We start from the raw sequence: 21,446 nt of genomic DNA on the forward strand, positions 1-21,446 counted from the left end.
TCTTTGAGAAAAGCTGTCTTCATGTTAATTCATTTAAAATTACTTCTGTGAGGCAAGCAGATATTTATTACAAGTAGTTATTACGAATACTACATCACCAGACTATATATGAAGCAAGATGGCTTGCAGTGAAGCTGGTTTGCTTTTGCTTGGTGATCAGATGCCTGGGCTCATTTCTGTCTTCTGGCTCTTACCTTTGACATCTTCTGGTCTTCTGATTTCCTGTTTAGTATTAACTTCAAATAAGTAAGGTCACATTAGAAAGATAGTGATTTTTATTCATGCTTCTTGAAACTTCAGTTTATACTGACTTAACCATTTTTAATGTTATACTGTGAAATATTTTACAGTCATCTAAATGAGATTACCAGGTAGGTAATAGCTTCCTAGATGACACATCCGTTTTGCCAAGTTATGGGACAGGCACATATTCCCTCTGCTATACGGTGGCAGTAAGGGGGATGGTGCTCCTGGCACAGCACCTGTGATGGGGAGCTGCAAACGTTTGCATCAGATTATGTGAAAAGATGTACCCCATGTGCAGGGCCATGTTATCATGACTCAGGCCAGGGCTCTGGTCTCTGCTGTCCTAGTGCATTGCTGGAATACGTGTATTCTCACAGCCATGGCTTGAATAGAGGAGACAGAGGACAGATGGGGGATGCGGTAAGAAAAACAGTATACATGTCCTGAATACATCCATGTGGGCATGGTATTTTAGCCAGTGATGCAAGAACAACCATATTGTATAAGATGCCAGCATACATAAGATGCAGCTCTGGGTCTTTTCTCCCAAAGGAGAAGTCTCCTTAATGCTTTTTTAGTTATTAATCATTTTAGTTAATATTAATTGTTAATGGGCAGAATTTATTTAAAACCACACGCTTTGGGTGCTGATTAATTTTTTGCCATACTTTATTTCATGTGGTAGGGAATAACTCCTCTAAGAAATTTTGCTTTTGGCAGCTAGTATAGCTGACAAGAAGTTCTTAAATTTGATGGTATTCTGGTATTATTCCAGAAGGGTATTCCTCCCTGATTGCTACATGGGGGAAATGATATTACTGTATTTTACTATATTACATATTTCTATATTACTATATATAGCAGTATTTTACTACAGGGAACCTGCTTGGCTGTTATATGCATATAAGGTGCTGTTGGCATCTTAAAAAGTTTATTTGTAGATAAAAGCATTACAGATTGCTGCATCTTGACCGATAGTTTGTGGATTATCCTGCACTGTCTTCCAGTAAAAGAGTAAGAATGTCAACTCTAAATACAGTGTCTCAAAACTGCAATGCAACCAGTTTTCTTGCACTTAGGTGTATTTCCACTATCCTTGTCCTTGTTTGAGGGTAACAGTGATGAAAACCAACAGAAAGGAACATGTTTTATTCACATATTTTGATCTTAGAAGTATTGGAATTTGTTTGGCTCAATAGGCAAATGTCTTTTATTTACGGTGTGGTTTGCATTTGTACAGCAATGCTATTTTCTCAGACTTTTTCATAAGGTCACAAGTCTCTCTACAGTGCAAATCACCGCCCTTGAAGACTCTGGAGTTCTGTAGCAACCCAGATCCACTTTCTTGAAGCTAGTCCTGCTAAACACTGGTGTGCTGATGGTCTTTAGGCACTGAAGTACTCTGCATACCCTTGAATGGTATTCCATAATTCAATGAGTGATTAGGTATTATTGTGCTATTGTGCTGATGCATTTGTATATTTATATCCACTATTGCTTTCATTTTTCCTGGTAATTACAGAAGAAGGACCAGGAATAGAACATTTACCTAGGAGTAGGAAATCACATTCAGGAGTACCTAAGCAAAATTTAGTATAGATTTATACAGTTTTTGTTGTCTGAGATTTAAAAGAAAAGATGCACCTATATCTTGGGAAAACCCTATTCAACATATCAAGTGCTGATCTCAGTTCCAGTCAGAATACAACAGTAAGAACAGGTCTTATTGAAAAGCCTAATGAAAATCAGTAAAGGAATTGCAGTCAGTCATTGTTGATGAACTTCTATTTTATGCTAAATATTTTATAGACCGTTAGTAGTTTTAAACAAAACTATAGTGGCTTTCAAATATTAGGTTGGAGGATTTAGAGAGATTTTGTAAAATGATAACTTTGACTTTTGAAAGGAAGCTATGATTTATGTATATAAGGTTTTAAACACTGCCTGCTGCCAGTGTATTAATTCAAAAATAATACATTTATGGTAGTGGTCATTAAGGAAAAAACAGAGTAAGTTCATAAGAACCTTCTGGAGCTTATCTTGTTGTCAACCTACATCTACAACTCCTTGCAAAAAAGAACATCTCTTTCTGAATAATAATTTAATGACTTCAGTGCATTTGGATTCCAGTGGCTGAAATAATTTTCACCCTTAAACTTCCCAGACTCTGTCTGAGGCAGTGTAGATCTCTATCCCTGCCTGTCTTGTCAACCTGAATGTTCTTTATCTCATATATTGCTTCAGGCCTTTGATTTAGTTGCTGTCTTTTTCTCCATCATCTGGAATCTTTTTTTCTCTCTGTTGCCTTTGTGTGGAACGTAGATCATTTAACTGAGTTCCACACAACTTCACTGTCACCCAGAAATAATCCCAAAACTCATGTCTTTGCACATTCCTATTGTCCACCTTCTGTTTCATTCTTTCCTTCACCAGATTTAAATAGTAGACTTTCTGGAGAAAGTACTTGGAATCACTTTAATCTTTGTGAAACGATTTGCAAGACTGTGGAGCCCTATGAAGTTTTATAGTTAAGAACCTGATGGAAGGTTACAACCATTGCATAATTTTTCAGGCAAGGCACACTTAAAGCCAGGAATATTATTTCAGGATGAGGTTTTGTGCCTGTGCCTATCACTTTGGAAATATATTTAGAGGAGACACAGAGGAGGCGATAGTAAAAATAAGGCATTAAGAATGTGAAAGTCTTCGTACAGTGGAGGTTAGTTTAAGTCACTGGAATGATGATAATTAATAACACCTAAGTATCAGTTCTCTGTTTTTTCTACAGAGCAGAAAAGAGATTCTGAGGTGGCAAGCTATAATGTAATAAATTGGAAGATGCACTCATGTTTGGTCATGTATGTCTACAGATGCATCCTTATTTTTCAGTCTTCCGTTTATAGATGCTGCAAAATTTAAAAAAAAAAAAAAAAAAAAAAGTGTATTTCTCTTTCAGCCATTAATGAATTTCCTGAAGATGTATTTACAATTAAAGAACGGCAGCAAGGAGGAGTTCTGCTTCATATCATTGCTGTAAGTTTTCTTCTACTGTGCTTCATTTTTGTTTTCCTTTTATTTGTCTTGTAAGATGATTAACATCTTAGTGGCCTTACTAAATAGAGCTTTGTATATATCAACAAGTTTCTAATATTTTGATTTCAGTATCTCTAATATGTCTGGGTACAAATGCTCAAAAGGTAACATCTTAGGGACATGGTCTAGTGGTGGACTTGGTGGTGTTAGGTTAGTGGTTCGACTCGGTGATCTTAAGGGTCTTTTCCAATATAAATGATTCTATGATTTATTTAAGAAAATGTTGCAAGTCTGAATTTGCCGTGCCTATGCATTCATCCTCTTGGAGATAAAATCCTGGCCTCATGGATCACAGACTAGTATTTGTATTTCATCTTGCATAAACAGGGTTTGGGATTCCTTTGTTGATGACGTTGAGCATGATGTGGAAGATTCGTGATTCTCTTTCTTTCCTATTGTGCCTCTATGCAAAAGGTGCAATTGTAATAAAAAAACCCACAACCCTGAAGAATTATAGAAAATGTCATGTGGTGTTTTATGGTTTATCGTAGAAAAAACAAAACAAGTAAGGCCTGCGGGCTCCAGTTTTCCATTCCCAGCACAGGGAAAGTAAAGTAAAAAGGAGTTGTGTTTGATGGACAACAGCAGGATTAGGCCCACTGCATGAGCACAGCACATAAAGCCACATAAGATAGTGGGAGAATCACATGTATGCAGGGAACCAGGATCATTCCTGAGAGGTTTGGTGCAGTGAGCCATGGGTCTGCTTACTTCCAGGTGTGATTATTTCTTGAGTATTGTTAATCAACTTGGTGTTACTTTCTATTTAATTACTTGGTCTGATAATTAATTGAAAATACAGATGATGACTATGTAACTTTGTAAGCCTTACCCGTTACTTTCCTTTATATGAAGTCTGTTGTGGCACTCTATTCTGTCAAACTGGGGTACCTTTCATATTCTAGGGTCTGGCAAACATTCTTGTTCTAAACTTAATCTTACATTCAAGAATCTGTTTTTATGCCATAAATTGATCAGCAGAGGGATTTTTATTTGGAATGGAATAAACAATGAGGCTATATATTTCTGCTAGTCTGAATAAATGTAGCATTGCCTTCTTTCCTCTTTTCATGAACAGGAAAAATCTGAAGTATTTCCTGAATTTATTTTCTTTACAGGCTCTTTATATGTTCTATGCATTGGCTATAGTATGTGATGACTTCTTTGTTCCATCCTTAGAGAAAATTTGTGAGGTATGTTAAAGAACTTTATTCCTCTTCTGGAAATTTATTTAGAGAATATTAGAATCAAACATTTTGTGCCATCATTGTTTGGAGTTCATTCCTGTCAACTTTTTTGCCTCAGTCCTTTTCAAATGATTTGAGCTTCCCATCAAAAAATGAAGCTGTGATCTGGGCACATTGGTCCCCCTGGCCACACTCAAGGAGAAAAAATGAAAGATTTAATGAGATCAGAAATGCAAAACACACTCTTAAATACCTGAAGCATGTAGCTAGGATGGATATGACATATGGATGAGTTGGGTTTAGTATTGTACTCCTAGTTTTAAAATTCACTTGTGAAAAGAAAGCATACATAGACAAATTAATGTGTTGGCTATGCAAATTTTATTGCACATCTACCACTGTATCAGCAAGGAGAAAGCAAGTGTATGTGGTCCTAGCATAAAGTGGAGAAAAGTGAGAAAAGGGAGAATGCGTGAGAAAAGTATGTACCTTGGTTTGATATGGAATGAGAATACATATTTTATATGCAAAAAATCAGTAAATACATGTAATTCCTTTACATAATTGTTGAGAAGACTTTGCAAAATTACATGTAGGATTCTAATTGAGTTGATCGGGACAGGGTAGAATTTATACTTGGCATGTAAATGTTGTGTTAGGTAAGGCTTTGGTGAACTGCTACAAAATGAATACAAAATACAAAACCAGATTTTAATTCCTTTTTGAGGGCAAAATTAAAATCTCATCTTCTTTGCTTTGTCACAAAAATGTGTCTGACCATTTTCTGAAAAACGCCTGTAGCTTGTTAAAAAGTCTATTTTCCTGTGGATATATGTACTAAATTCCTATTAGTGTTACTCAGTTATGTACTTATGCTTATCAATAGAAGAACAAATAGAAGATTCGGGAGGCGGCCAATAATAGTAAAATACTCAATAGGGATCTTTTCTTTCCCTTTTCAGATGTTCTGTCTTCAGCATGCACCTTATACACCATATTTAAGTTGTACCAGTTGGGTTGTACCAATTAAGTTGTCACTGATCCTTCATAAAATCTTTGCTTCTTGTCTCATGTTCTGCTGAACATTGAAACAGCTAAGAAGAATTCAGATAGCACACTTAGGTTTGAGCTCCTGTAACAGTATGACTGGTAATAGATCAAAAGGTACAGTAAGGGCTTGTGTTTATGTTTTGTCGAGTTCTATAGGATGCCATTTTCATCAGCTCAAAATGTTGCATAATGCCTGAAAAATACAGGATTTCTGTACTGGTCCTTTTGTCACTAATCACTTTTCTGTCCTTGGAAGAAAAATAAAGTACTAAAGATGAGTGTAGAGACTCTCAAAAAGGAAAAAGCTCCTCCATAAAACCTTCTTTGTAGTTCAAAGGAAAGATCTTCAGACAGTATTAAATTGATGCAGCCCACTTGTGGAGCTACACATGTTTCTGCTGGTCTGAGAGCTCTAAGTTATCTATATCCTATTAGAGCTTAAGAGACACTGTCATAAAAATAGATCTCTCTACAGTACACAGGCCTCTCTGTGTCTAATTGGACTAATTTTGTCTGTGTCAGAGGACTCACTTTTGATTAACACAGCTGTAAAGTGAAGCCAGAATCAGGCCTGCTGTTTGTAAGATTTATTCACAGAGGTTATATTTTTCTCTTATGGATTTTTATTTTCAAATTTTAGAAGCCCCAAGAGTTGCCCTTAATTCTTGAATGATTGTGTTTAGAGTTCCAAAAGTAAAATAATGAAAACAACTTGAGATGTTTACAATCTTTTTGAATCTGCAGAGATGGTTTTCTCTAATCAGCTACATGTAAGCCACAATTGGCTATTCAGTTATATATGAAGTAGGTAATTTTATCTGACGCTTCACTGAGTTAGTGTATAAACATTTTACTTGCCCAAAGTATATTTGCTTTCTCAAAAGGCAGTGTCTAATTTTGTATCGTAGTGACTGTTCATCCTTTAACAGCACTGTGGCCAGAAAATGAAGAGCTTCTATCTTTGCAGCTGTAGAACTGTGCAATGTAAATACTGTAGCAGTGCTGAAATTACCAATGCTTTTCTTCCAGAAACTACATTTGAGTGAAGATGTTGCTGGAGCCACATTCATGGCAGCAGGGAGCTCCACTCCAGAACTGTTTGCATCTGTTATAGGTATGGAGCCCACACACTAGCTTTTATGAGATCTGCTGTTAAAAAATCAGCAGCAGATCAAGCAGAGGTACCCAAAAGTACTACCATTCTTCTGTCAATTTATAATCAGGAATTGCAGCTGTCAGCTGGTCTGTGGTTCATGGTATAATTAACTACTCAAAATATCTCATGAAACTGTGAATCTCCTCTCAAAACACAGAGAGGAATGGCTGATTCTGAACATGGGAAGTAAAAGAAGAAATTTATTGCAGTCCCCTGAGAGAGAATTTGAGATATTTGATGCCTCTTTGGCTTTTTTCTTCACAAATAAAGGGAATTAATTTTAGCAAGGAAGTAGGAGAACAGGGAACATGGGAAAAGAACAAATGAATGTATAGATAAGTCAGATTTCTTAAAGGCAGAAGGACATAGTGTACATTACGTACAGAATTATTTGAGGTAATCTCTGAAATATTAAAGATTATTGGTATAGAGAGGAGGTCTAAATGGCAAAAGCAGTACCTATTAAGAGAAGGAAGGACACAGGATTACACTGATAGAGAAGGGGGAAAGCAGCAAATTTCATAGAATCATAGAATAGTTTGGGTTGGAAGGGACCTTTAAAGGTCGTCTAGTCCAAACCCCTGGCCGTGGGCAGGGACATCTTCAACTAGATCAGGTTGCTCAACGTCCCGTCCAACCTGACCTTGAATGCTTCCAGGGATGGGGCATCCACCACCTCTCTGGGCAACCTGTGCCAGTGCTTCACCACCCTCAGTGTAAAAAATTTCTTCTTTATATGTAGTCTAAATCTACCCCCCTTTAGTTTAAAGCCATTCCCCCTTGTCCTGTCGCAACAGGCCCTGCTAAAAAGTTTGCCGCCATCTTTCTTATAAGCCCCCTTTAAGTATTGCAGGGCCTCAATAAGGTCTCCCCGAAGCCTTCTCTTCTCCAGGCTGAACAACCCCAACTCTCTCAGCCTTTCTTCATAGGAGAGGTGTTCCATCCCCCTGATCATTTTTGTGGCCCTCTTCTGGACCTGCTCCAACAGGTCCGTGTCTTTCTTATGCTGAGGGCTCCAGAGCTGGACGCAGTACTCCAGGTGGGGTCTCACCAGAGCAGAGTAGAGGGGCAGAATCCCCTCCCTGGACCTGCTGGCCACGCTGCTTTGGATGCAGCCCAGGATACGATTGGCCTTCTGGGCTGCGAGCGCACATTGCTGGCTCATGTCCAGCTTTTCATCCCCCAGTAGCCCCAAGTCCTTCTGGGCAGGGCTGCTCTCAATCCCTTCATCCCCCAGCCTGGATTGACACCAGGGGTTGCCCCGACCCAGGTGCAGGACCTTGTACTTGGCCTTGTTAAACCTCATGAGGTTCACACAGGCCCGCTTCTCCAGCTTGTCCAGGTCCCTCTGGATGGCATCCCGTCCCTCAAGCGTGTCGACTGCACCACTCAGCTTGGTGTCATCTGCAAACTTGCTGAGGGTGCACTTGATCCCACTGTCTATGTCACTGATGAAGATATTAAACAGTACCGGTCCCGATACTGAGGGACACCGCTTGTCACTGATATCCATCTGGACATTGAGCCGTTGACTACTACCCTCTGGATGCGACCATCTAACCAATTCCTCACCCACCGAACAGTCCACCCATCAAATCCATACCTCTCCAGTTTAGAGAGAAGGACGTTGTGGGGGACCGTGTCAAAGGCCTTACAGAGGTCCAGATAGACGACATCTGTAGCCCTTCCCATGTCCACTGATGTAGTCACTCCATCCTAGAAGGCCACTAGGTTGGTCAGGCAAGACTTGCCCTTGGTGAAGCTATGCTGGCTGTCTTGAATCACCTCCCTGTCCTCCATGTGTCTTAGCATAGCTTCCAGGAGGATCTGTTCCATGATGTTCCCAGGCACAGAGGTGAGGCTGACAGGTCAGTAGTTCCCAGGGTCCTCCTTTCTACCCTTTTTAAAAATGGGTGCAATGTTTCCCTTTTTCCAGTCACCAAGGACTTCACCTGACGGCTGTGACTTTTCAAATATCGTGGAGAGTGGCTTGGCAACTACATCAGCCAATTCCCTCAGGGCTCTGGGATGCATCTCGTCAGGTCCCATAGACTTATGTATGTTCAGGTTCCTCAGGTGGTCACGAACCTGATCCTTCTCTTACAGTGGGAGGGACTTTGATCCCCCAGTCCCTGCCTTGAGTTCCATCCACTCGAGAGGTGTGGGAAGAGAGGTTGCCAGTGGAGACTGAGGCAAAAAAGTTGTTGAGTACCTCAGCCTTCTCCTCATCTGTTGTTACCAGTTTGCCAGTCTTGCTCATCACAGGGGGTGCGCTTTCTTGACCTTCCTCTTCTGACTGACATACCTATAGAAGCCCTTATTATTCTTTGTGTCCCTTGCTAAGTTCAGCTCCAGCCGCACCTTGGCCTTCCTGACGCCATCCCTACACAACCGGGCAGCGTCCCTATACTCTTCCGAGGATACCTGTCCCTGCTTCCACTGCCTGTGAATTTCCTTTTGCCCTTTAGTTTGACCAGCAGGTCTCAACTCATCCATGCCGGTCTCTTGCCTTCCTTTCCTGATTTCTTACACCTGGGGATTGAGAGCTCTTGCACTCTATGGAAAGCATCCTTAAAGATCTGCCAGCTCTGTTCTGCTCCCTTGTCCCTGTGGGCAGTTTCTGAGGGGGTCCTATTGACTAAGTCCTTGAACAGCTGGAATTTTGCTTTCCTAAAATTTAGGGTCCTGACTTTACTTCGCCTGACCCATATCCCTCAGGACTGTGAACTCCACCAGTGCATGATTACTGCAGCCCAAGCTGCCTCCAATCTTGATGTCACCCATTAGATCACTTGCATTGGTGACCAACGGGTCCAGTATCGCATCCGCTCTGGTAGGGCTGTCTATTACCTGGCTTAAGAAGTTATCCTCAGTGCACTCCAGGAGTCTCCTGGATTGCCTACAGCACACCATGCTACTTTTCCAGCAGACATCAGGTGGTTGGAAGTCCCCCAGCAGGACAAGAGCCTGCGAGCGCGATGCCTCCTGTAGCTGGAGTAAGAAGGCTTTGTCAATAGGCTCCCCTTGATCAGGCGGCCTGTAGTAGACACCAACCACAAGGTTCCCTTTGTTGCCTTGGTCTCTAATTCTTACCCATAAGCTTTCAATCTGCTCGTGGGTATTCTACAGAGACAGCTTTTCACAATCTATCCATTTCTTGATGTAGAGGGCAACCCCTCCACCCCTCTTTCATCACCTGTCCCTTCTGAACAGCCTGTAGCCATCGATAGCCACACTCCAGTCATGGGATTTGTCCCACCAAGTTTCAGTAATGGCAACTAGGTCATAGCTTTCTAGCAGCACAGTGGCTTAAATTTGATAAATCTGTCTTTAGTAAAGCCTTAGTAGGCTTTCTGCTACTACCCCGACTGACATTTTTACAAACTTTAGGGACATACAGTCTAAAAGAATGCACTACAGCCTCACGTCCAACGTATTAAAAAGCAGTGAGTGTAAGCCTTTAAGGCTCCCTTTAGTGAAATATTTAAAGTACAAATAGATACAGCTCTGTAGTGCATTCACATTATCTTTGGTTCTGTTTCAGTGCTGAAGATTACATTAGATAATCTCTGGAGGTCCACTCCAGCCATTAATTTTTGTCATTCTGATACAATTATGTTACAGATAGATATCTGAGGCATAGGTGGGTTCAGTACTAAGGGAAATCTGAAAGTCGATACTAGAACAGGTTAAGTCTGAATCCTGGTTGTCTGTTCGAGTCAGAAGCCAAAAATGGGGAGCTGCTAGCTAAACTACAAGCACAAAATACTCCAGAGAGAAGTGAGCATTTATTATGAAACATGTTTTGGTTAGACTTTCAAACAATCTTCTCAGGTAGTACATGTTTCTGTGTAATTGCCTGTGACCTAAAATGAAATGACAGAGGTAATGATGCCTGTTTTCCTCCCTCTGCAGGTGTATTTATCACTCATGGAGATGTAGGAGTAGGGACCATTGTCGGTTCAGCAGTTTTCAACATCCTCTGCATTATTGGTGTCTGTGGAATGTTTGCAGGACAGGTTAGTAAGATACTTAATCTTTATGGAGTTCAATTGCTTACAATTTAGGGGTTTCCATGGGCAAATATTAAAAAAAAAAGGAGTGTTAGTCAAAAACAAAAATGAGCTGGCATAGTGAAAAATGTGAAATGTTGGAAAAAATTTACAAATGCTTTACAAATAGCAAATGTTTCCAAAAAGTTCAGCTGTAGTTTAAGCACTCTAAACATGTAGCATACAGAGGAAAATGGCTCCTCTTCATACAATACTGTGTTCAGTTCATACAATACAACTGATCAGTGGCATCTGCTAATCCTTCCTGGTACTGATGGTGTTCGAAGAATCTAGGATGCAAGCATGAGATTTGCTCCATCTAGTCAGTAGATGGTTAGACTGTGTATCATATTTCTCAGGTATTAAGTCCGATATATCCACAAATATAATGAAGTGGGAACCATTGATTTGCAATGGTACGATAAATTGTACTTTACAATTGAAAATATGACTAATTAAAATATCATTAGTAAGAAATGTATTTCATTAATGGAAGTTTCTATATTATTTTTGTTACTGGTGGTTATTATAGATCCATTGTCTAACAGACTGATATGTCTTCCTGTTAGCATAAAACTGCGATTGGTTCCAGAATCATTGCTAATAATAATTCTGCTCACACACCTAAGTGATTACAAGATAGAGGCTTTTGTTTTGTCTTTAAAATCGTGTATTTTTGTTGGCTGAAGGTGTGATATTTTTCAGGTGGTTTGTCTCACCCGGTGGGCTGTGTTCCGGGACTCTGTGTACTACACGATATCTGTGATCGTACTTATTGTTGTAAGTAGTTCTCTTATCAATTAATGTGTTTCGTTGCTTGAATTTTTGGAGGACCAGCCTGCTAACCATTGATAAACACTGGTAAACAATTATTTTCCTCGTTAGTTCTAGTGACATCTGGAAGTGAGGGCTCAGCTCCACAATATGATCCAAATATGAAAACTTCATACAGCCCCACAGAATATGTGTCCATAATGTCCATCAATGTCCATTCATTTTGCACTTACAGTCTGTAAAGTTCTGCAGGCTAGCAGGCTACTGTTACACAGTGCAGTTAGCGCACTCTTCTGACCTAGGGGACTGCTTGTTGTGGAGATGAAAAATTTTGAGCTGCAACTCTATTTTAAATGGGGAAGGTGACTGTTTCTTGCTTCTATACAGTAATTTTATTTCACAGGTTCTGGATAATTTTTTCTAAATAGAGCACAAGTGAGATACCACTTTGTTCATCTAGAGCAGTGTAGTAGTTCCTGAACGTACGCATTTACTGTGTCTGGTGGCAAGGAGGGGAAGAATCCACGTAGTTTGTTTTGTAGTAAATATGGATCACTATCTGCCCATTCAGTTACAGGGGTTATATAGGGTGGAGTGTAATGTGTATAACCACCTAAGAGCAGAAGTAAAATGGCTGCCTTTTCTGCTAAAACTAGTCTAGCTGTTAAAAGGACCCGGAGCTAGGTCTCTTCAGAATACATGACTTTGCTGTCATTTACACCACACAGCGTGTGGGTACATGTGTGCATATCTGTCTATCTTTCACATGGTCACACTGTTTTACTAAATAGTATTTATAACAGTCACTGAGAGGGATCCAAGCTTTGTTCACAAGGTTTGTGCTTTGTGAGGGGCACAATCCATATGCTGAAAGTTCTGGTTAGAAAGGGTCAAAACTCAAGTAGCTTCTGGCTAGATATGACTGATATTTATTAAATAAATCTGTCTGTTTTTCAAGATAGATCAGAGAAATGGTCAATTTATGTGTTTCCTTTTGTTTTTCCTTCTTCTAGTTCATATATGATGAGAAAATAGAATGGTAAGTTGTGTAAATTACTCCTTACAGTCCCATATTTGCCATGAGACTGATCAGTAAATAGAGCTGCTTTCATTCATACACGCTGGGAGTATGAGCTGGATTTGACACCTAGGAAATCCCATGTATTTTCTTCAGTTATATTTTTTTATGATGATCAGGGAAATCTAAAAGAAAATTTAAGAATCTGGAAACATTAATGAAGTAAATAGGCTATATTTAAGGCCTGAAGACTCGCATGTGCAGAGAGGGTAACCAAAGTTCTGCTGCTCTGCTTCTGGCTGTTAACATTTGTGGGGGTGCTAGGTGTCCCAAAGAACAGTCCAAGGTGGGATCCTAGTCGAAAATCATAAGCATCTTCTGAAAGAGTCCTCTCTAAAGGAAGAGTCTATCTTCTAAGAGTGCCTGGCCTGTGCTTCAGCACTGAAATGACAAAAGGCCTTGGCGTTACAATCCTCAGAGGGTAGCTATGGTTTCAGTCTGCATAGCACATTTCTGAAATATATGCATTACATTTTATTTGCATGTTTATTGGAACTTGAGAGTCTGCTTCCCCCCCATTCTGCCGAATTCACATCTTAATGATGTGAATCCTGTGTACACAAATGTGACTTGTACTAGATGTTTAATGCACACTTGTACATAAAACTTGTAAAGCATACAGCTGTTTGAATGGCCTTTTAACACTTTTTTTTGTCTCTTTGAGGTGGGAAAGCCTTATACTCATCATTATGTATTCATTCTACATACTTATCATGAAGTAAGTGCTTTTCTCCTCCGTATGCCCTTTAGGTGTTAATTGACCATCATTCTTTTGGTGTGGTTTTGTCCTTGGCCTTCCTGCTGAGGACAATACAGCCAGTCATGTTTCTGTGTAAGATCCCTTGCTTTTTCATGCTTAATCAGTTTCACTTCAGATTTGTGCTCAGTCAACAGCAAATATTTTCATGCATCCTTTTCATAGTGCACTGAGGTAAAGTAGCTTTTAGAAAAAGTTGAGAGAAAATGTCATTTATACAAAGATATATGAAAAAGTCCACCAGGTACTCTGGATTGTGAGCACACAGCATGTCAGCTATTACACATATTTTGTAACCTCTGGAGAACAAAGTCAAGGAACATTAGACAGACTGCTAAGCATGTATTGATCTTCAGACGGTCTCACACCAGATTGTATACTGACATCCTTCTTCTGTAGTGTCACTGCCTCTGACAGGAGAGTCAGAGGTCTGACTGTTACTGCAAGGGTCTGTGAGTCCACCCTTCTACTGCAAGTTGCTTAGACTTATCCCTTGGTGCCCTCCCCTCACAAATCACCCTTTTTGGAACTTTAGCCTCCCTTTTCTTCTACATCAGGTCTTAGCAGAGTTCATTCACAGCCCTCTTAGATCCCACCTCAGTGCTAAAATACACGCATTCTTTCTTTAGAAGGGTATGGTCAACAGTCCCAGAAATGCTCAAGCACCTGCCATGGGGAACACAGTACTGAGAGAAACAGTGAGGTGAATTGTGAGCTGATGCAGGAGTAAAGAAGCTGTTGCATCATGAATGTCCTGGCTCCAAAATCTGCAGCTCCAGTGTTTTGCCTTCACTAAATCTGCTCTATTGTCTTTTTGCAGTTTGCTGTATCTCATGAGATAGGTGCAGCCCTTGCTTTCCTATCAGCTTGCCACTGAATTGGATAGTCCTTTCTCTTAACGTCCTATTAGTTGTCAGAGAACATGCATCTAGGCTTTACTGCTTGCCTGCATAAGTTGTTCTCAGATGCTTAAAAGTTTAATGAGGAAATGCAACAATCCAACCTTTTCAGACCTTTCCTTTGCACTTCTAGGTACAATGTGAGGTTGCAAAATTTCTTCACCCTTAAAAGCAAGAATGTTGGAAATGGTGACGCAGTCAACAATGAGCTGGAAGATGGTAATAAATGTTATGCCTCTAGTTGTGATGACCCATCCATTCCATTACTATGGAAAGGTAAGGCTGAGCAGACAGGACTTTGGAAAAGAGTAGTTCACAGGATATCCTTTTTATTTCTTTAATGCAGATCAAAACAGTGTTACTATTCAATCATAAGCAGGAATTTTTATTGGGTTAACTTGACAATTCAGCAGTCAGACTGCCAGATGAAAAAAAACCCAATCAAAACTTTTTTTTTATATTCTGGAAACAAGCTGCTTTGCATATTGGCAATTTTGCTCCCTTTTTATCTCCTGTTCAGTGATGAGCTACAACACTGTGAAAGAAATTTTTTTTTTTTTTTTGCCAGGAAGAAGGTAATTTTCACTTCATAAAGTAGTTTGGAACTAGAAGCTGAGACTTGGGTGTTGAAGGAAAGGGCATGGGCAGATCAGTGGGCAAGAGGGATTACGTGTTGAGTTCAGATCCTCAGAAGACTGGCATTCACATGCCTAAATAGCTCTGCATACATTGCCAAGCACATACGTAAAATTGAGAAATGCAGGTTCTTTGCTGTCTGTGTCTTTGTCATAAAGGGGAAGAAGATGATACCCAACTTCTGGTACTGAAGGTAAGCAAACATACCTGGGTATTTTTGGCTTTTTTGTAAGCCTGTTTTTATCATTGTCTTAATCCTCTTCTCTTCCATTCCCTCTTTTCTCTGTAGAGCAAAATCATTCCTACCTTCAAAACACAAACCACATAATTTAGTGAGCTCTTGGGCTACTTTCAACGAGTGAGGTCTCCTTGCTTTGTTTTTTGCAATCATCTCCCATTCTAGGAGACTGAGCTCAGCAGCAATGTAGGTAGCAAAGGTCCTCATGTAATAACAACTAGTGGCAAACAGGAATTTAGAGCAGACTCAGAGAATCCCACTCTTTTCTGCTTTTAGTGTTTAGGCTGGGATCTCTTCAAGGTAGGTACCGTCACTTACTACAGGTTTGTGCAATGACAGCACACTGATACTCTGGTCTCAGATATGGTGTTTAGACAATAGTTTAATAGAGATTTAAAATTACTTCTCATAGGACATTGTAGCATAATTAAATGAAACTGACTTTGAAATATTTTCATCTCATTTTACAATGAATTCTTGTGAACATTGACTATGATATAGTGAAGTCTGTCACTTGGATGCAGAGGTACGTACATACAAGGTTCAGAGGGTATCTCCTAGGGCAGTTGTTACTTATGTATTCAAGTGGGGACACAGGAAAAGGGTGATCCAGTGAAAGAACACAGATACTAATGGTTTTTACTTCTGAGGCATTTGTTGGGTTCTGATGTCATCTCCCTGCATGCTCTCCTCTCTAACCACTGTGTGGTAAAGGGATGACAGCACAGAGTGCTTGCCTGTCCACCTATTTCCTTTTCAGGAAATGTGAAGATTATTTGATGCTTGTAAAGAACATGCAGAACTTTTAGGAAAAGGGGCAAGAAAGCTAATAAAAGTCTGGACTCATGAGAATGGTGTCCCCACTAGCAACTGTCCACAGCAGATTTCTTCTCTAATTTCCCTCAAAGATGTACTGAGACTGCAGTTTCACTCAGATTCTCTTTGCCTTCTCCAGCACCCATTACACAAATACATGCTGCATTGGAGGGATCATTGTTCAAAGTGTGAGAGTGTAGATATTATCACAGGCAAACCTACCTGGGATGAGAGAGGGCACAAAGAAGAGATTAAGGAGGTGACAGGGTTTGGAGTGAGCAGTGAGAGAGGAGGATGGCAGTATTAGCCTAGCTGCTTTGTAGATGGGTGCTTTATGTGTGAAGAAGCTGTCACATGGCTGCCTGTTGCATCTCCCTCCTGTTGAGTCAAAATATGCCATGACCTATCAGTGACTCGCTGCTAGTTGGCACTTGGCTGGCTTCAGAAGCTGAGCTGCACCTTCCCCAGCAGCAGCTTTCAGAAACAGGAGCACTGCCAGTAGCAGGGAGAGAACTAGAGCTGGCCTCTGCCTTACCTCCAACCAGTGGTTAGCAAGTTTCAGGATCCACTGAAAAACCTCCCTTGGCTTCACCAAGGTGTAAGTCTAACCTTAATCTGATTTTCCACAGGAGGAAAGTCTGATTGCTTCCCGAAAAAGAACAGTTGCTTTGGGTGAGGAACTTTCTTCCTACCAAGGATGGTTAGTCTGTTGCTCAAGGTGCAGATAAAAGGCAGGTTCACATGCTGCACAGCTCTCTCTTACGCTTGTAAGTTTTATTACTTTCAAGAGGTTCCAATGGTACAATATAAAAGCTTCCATTACTCAAGTTTCAGAGAGAAAAAGGAGAGCTTTTCACCATAAGATAAATTCAATTTCAAGGGCTAGTTCTATGCACACAGGTAAAGGCGAAATATTTGTACTTTGTGAATAATGCTCCTATTTTAAAAGTACAAACATGTGGCTCACTGCCCTTGGCTTGTATTATGTTGACCCAAATTTCCACCAGGTGGCATGGTTTGATTCCTGCCTAAAAGCAGAAACTCTTGAAAAAAGTGGGTTTCTGAGGGCCTGATCAGGAGTCAACTAAAGTCAGCAAGAAGCTTTCTGTGCATTTTGACAGTTGTTGGTGATGACCCTTTGTGGTGAGCAGGAAGTTTAGGTACTTTGTTAAAAGGAAAAGCCATTCTTAGATATTTTTCTAAGGAATATCACAAAGGAGAAGCGAAAAAGGCTTTTCTCTGTCTCGCATTTGTGAAAACCGCTTTTGCAATTTTTAGGTGGAGCCAGTTTGTACCATATGGGGCCAAGGTATGTATGTTTATGGGCATAGGGAGTGAGACTGAAGAGCTGTTACAAAAATATAAGAGCAATGTGCTGCAGCAAGTCAAAACAGCTGCAGTTAGTTATATATATATTTATAGTGATGTATTCTACATCAGTGCTGGATTTTTTTATGATGGTATTTCATCAAAGCTGAGTATGTTTGGTCACTGTCTCCTTAGTGCTCTAAGAAACAGTTCCAGAGTAACTGCAGTGCTTCCATGTTTTTCATGACACTGTAAAATAAAGAAGCACTTTGGAGACTTCACTGGAGAAACTCACTTGAGAGCAGTTAATCTGATGAGACTGTTAAAAAGATATCTGGCCTGTTTGCCTTACCAGGATTGCTATCAAACATTTCTTTTTCTTTGTCTAACTAAAGCAAATGTTAAGCTACTGTGGTTGAGTCCTCTTCTGTTAGGATTGGTTCCTAGGTAGCCTCTTCTGTGAGTATTGGTTCCTAGGAAGCTTGTCTGGCTATATATTCCTTCACAGAAAAGTTGCTACATTCTAACTGTAAGAGTCATTGGAATGGATGTGCTCCTTATTTGCATCATCAGCTGCAGTACTCAGCAAGGTTAATTTGTTTTAGATGTTGGGGAGAGGGGAGGATAATTGCTCCTTTATGTTTACCAAATGCAAAATTACTACTAGTTCTAGTCTCCATTAGAGATATTAAGCTGCAAGACAAGACTAAAGAGTGGATTCTTTGTGAAACCAAAGATCTCTTTATGACACTTCAGGGGACCCCAGTGTACTCATTGAAAACTCATTTTAGTGAAACAAAGCAAGACACTCCAATGCTAAAGGGTAAAAGATATAGCTGTTTACTGGTGATTTACAGGCTTGCTAGTTTTTTCTTGTTGAATGATAATGGAAGGATATATTTCTTCAACTTCAAATATGTTAGAAGATGCTTGAGACAACAAAGCCTTTATTGCATGATGTGATTTACATGCATGCATGGATCCAGCCTTCTTCCTGAAAAACAAAAATATTTCAACAGTGTAATAATGCAAAAAAATAACAATATAGATTTCTGTGTGTTTAGAACAGGTCCATTTTAATTCCTTTGTTTGAGTTGAATGTTCTCTTAGATTTCCTTTGCTTCCCAACTGGAATCATGCACTAATAATTATCTTTCCCTTCTACCTCCTAAATTCTCTTCCTCTTCTTAATGTAAGTAACTTGATGCAAAAGGGGAGTGGGAGGGTGAAGCCAAGCTAAGCAAAGCAGAAAACAAGCAGCAAAGAATTTTGTTGGTTTTTTTTCCTGTGCATATTATTACATGTAATAATTAATATTTATTACAGTCATATGCATCTTTCCTGCCCTGCTTTCTAACACCACATGGGTATGTCTCCTGTCTGCTGAGCCTTGCTCTGCTTGCTATGTGTAGTCTGTAGCATTTGTGAGAATATTGGTTTGTTGTTGAGCTCTGAAAGTCCTTGCCTGTACTTGTATTGATTCCCAATATAATTTTGTCTCTCTGCTTGTATTAATACAGTAGAACAAAACTCTTAACCTTGGTACAAGTTCCTTTATATTAACAAAGGCTTACTTAAAACATACATTTGTTCTTGACAATTGTTGTTTTTCATTGTTTCAAATCTTGTCATGTTAGAGATTTTGATAATAATCTGTGAAGGTAAAGTGAAGATTTCCAAAAGGAGTGAGCACAACATTAGGGACTTCTGGATGTGCAGCACCTTGATCCAATGGGATAGCTTTAGAGGTTTCAGGAGCGCTGTCTACACTGCCACAGTGCACGTGCTTTTAGAGAAGGCTTACAAAACCGTAGTGGGACATAAGCAAAGAAAACTGGTACTACAGCATGAATGGCTGGGTGAAAACTGCTCCCACTCATCTGAGAGTGGGTTGGTGGCTACCTTAGCAGAGTGAAATCCCTTTTCAGCATGTGATCTAAACGAAGTGCACAACTGATGAGCAGATTCACCAGGCTGCAGAAATATTACAGGAAAGTCACTCGTAAATTCAAGCATTCAGATTAATACTACCCCCACCTGAGCCTGAAAAGAATGACGCTGGGTGATGGGAAGCATGGTAAGATCAATTCCACAACTAACTCTGTCCATTGTGATCATTAGTGAAGGGGATGCAGCAATATGGCAAAAACAGTGTTGTGATGGTGGATGAGATCATCTGCTCCAGTCCCCCCAAGTACCGGTTTCCTGAAGCTGGATTACGGATTATGATTACAAATAAGTTTGGACCACGCACCAGAATGCGGATGGCAAGCCGACTCATCATTAATGAGGTAGGTTCATTAAGAAAACAATAAATGACTATGAGGCAGAGGGGTTGCCAAAGAGCCGTGCTTATAGTGATTCTGGAATTCAGATTCTCCCATGTTCCTGGGGATGGGCTAGAGCTCTGTGTTTCTCTAGCAGCTATGTCACAGCAGATTTGAAGATAGATTCCCAATTGGTGATGCTGCCTGTCTTAATGGGAGGGCAGTCACCAGGCAGGGACACCCTTATCTCCCTGCCAGAAGATGTTTGTTTCAGTGTGTGTTTGTGTGTGTGTGCACATTTGAATTTTATCTGCAGCAGCAGAATTGTTTTTGATCATTACAAAAGTGGTCGGGCTAAGAAAGGATAATGGACAGGGCAACCAAAAATCTGTAAGAACTGCTCTTGTATTAGCAGCACATCAGGATCACATCAGGTATTTGCCTACTTCTTTAGCCTTCAGTGTAGTCCTCAGCTCAAAATGAAAATGGACCAAAATATTTTCATGAGAGGAATTTGCCCTGGACAGTTTCAGTTAACTCTTACTTGATATATTGTCACCACTATATGTTGCTTGTTTCATACCCTGCAGCTGAAGCGACAGGACTGGCCCAAGTGATGCTGTTCTGAGCTTGTATGAAGTACTTGGGGTGAAATCCTTGGCCTGCCAACCTTGGCTTCTATGAAGGCAGGATTTTATCCTTTGCTCCCTACAATGTCAAATATGAGAGGTTTTTACTCGGGCAAATAAATTAATTTCAGTAGTGTAGGAACTACAAGCTTTAGCAAGTTCATAGAACTTGAACATCGTAACACGTCGTTCTTGTGTCTACCCAGCATTGTGAATACCCCAATGAAAGAAAGCAGGACTAATATGTTTGTAACAAAAGTCCAATTTAACAATAAAACAGTGAAATGTTTATTAGGAAGTCAGCTTGGTGGCATACAGTCAAGAGCAGAAGAACAGATAGGGCACCCAGCAGCAGTTGACTCTGTATAAGTTCTGCTTTGAAGGCAATTCATTGATCAGAAAAAATTTCTTTCTTAATGGATATGTGCACAGAGAGCTGATACTTGCTAGTTCAACATCTGCAAAAAACATTCTCTAAACCAGAGCATTTTGGATCTATGTTGTTACATATTCTCACTGCCAGAGTTTTGCAAAGTATTCAGATGTGAGTTTTCTCTATTTTTAATTACAGTGTGTTAATATTAGTTTCAGAATTTTTTTGTGTTTTGTGCAGTTACTTTATTTTTCAAGGCATTCCAGAGCACTTTTTAGGAAGCCACAACGATTTGTCATGAAAAAGAGAACACTTACAGACCCTGCATTATCTCATCTAACAAACTAAAAATATTTCTTTTTTCATAAAAGTAGGAAAATACTGCTACATCTCACATTCTCCAGTGTATTAATGGGTATATATACTGATGTTTAAAACCTATCCCTGTAATTGTTGTACTATGTATTGGAACTGTAGCAGTCTTATACATGTCTGCAGGGGCAATTATAGCTTCATGAAAGTATATACTCAGACAAGGGCAACAGAGGTTAGTCTCGCTTTTAAAATTATGAGTAGGACCTTTACATTTACCTCAAGGAATGAGGATGAGAAGGAGGGAGAAGAATGGGACCTGAGTAGGAGAGATCCTGGGTAATGAGTCATTCTTAAGCCAACTCTAATAGTGCGGAAATGTCTTGAGTGTTACTACAAGATTATGGTGCTATTGCTGGTTTGCGTGGGAACTGTTGAGTGAGAAGTGCTTCAGAATAACCACGCTCATTAAAACATGGTGCGGAAGAACAGATAGGACAACTTTCTCCATCATGGCTTGAAAGACTCCTGCTAGTAATTTTGAGGTGGATCATCAACACTGGCCTGATGAAGAC

General features: G+C 40.0%; 1 protein-coding gene across 2 annotated transcripts in view; it reads left to right on the forward strand.

Moving 5' to 3' along the window:
* SLC24A4 (solute carrier family 24 member 4) overlaps window positions 1-21,446 on the forward strand; it is a 108,858-nt gene that overhangs the window by 66,832 nt on the left and 20,580 nt on the right. The window contains exons 4-12 of one of the 2 annotated variants that reach the window (XM_076345318.1): window positions 3,203-3,279; window positions 4,458-4,532; window positions 6,606-6,690; window positions 10,648-10,751; window positions 11,490-11,564; window positions 12,572-12,597; window positions 13,301-13,354; window positions 14,426-14,568; window positions 19,412-19,581. In XM_076345318.1, coding sequence (XP_076201433.1) covers window positions 3,203-3,279; window positions 4,458-4,532; window positions 6,606-6,690; window positions 10,648-10,751; window positions 11,490-11,564; window positions 12,572-12,597; window positions 13,301-13,354; window positions 14,426-14,568; window positions 19,412-19,581 — 809 coding nt within the window. The remainder of the gene's footprint in view (window positions 1-3,202; window positions 3,280-4,457; window positions 4,533-6,605; window positions 6,691-10,647; window positions 10,752-11,489; window positions 11,565-12,571; window positions 12,598-13,300; window positions 13,355-14,425; window positions 14,569-19,411; window positions 19,582-21,446) is intronic. The other variant, XM_076345320.1, reaches the window with a different exon arrangement.

This window comes from Aptenodytes patagonicus, chromosome 7 (genome assembly GCF_965638725.1).
Source record: "Aptenodytes patagonicus chromosome 7, bAptPat1.pri.cur, whole genome shotgun sequence".
NCBI lineage: Eukaryota > Metazoa > Chordata > Aves > Sphenisciformes > Spheniscidae > Aptenodytes > Aptenodytes patagonicus.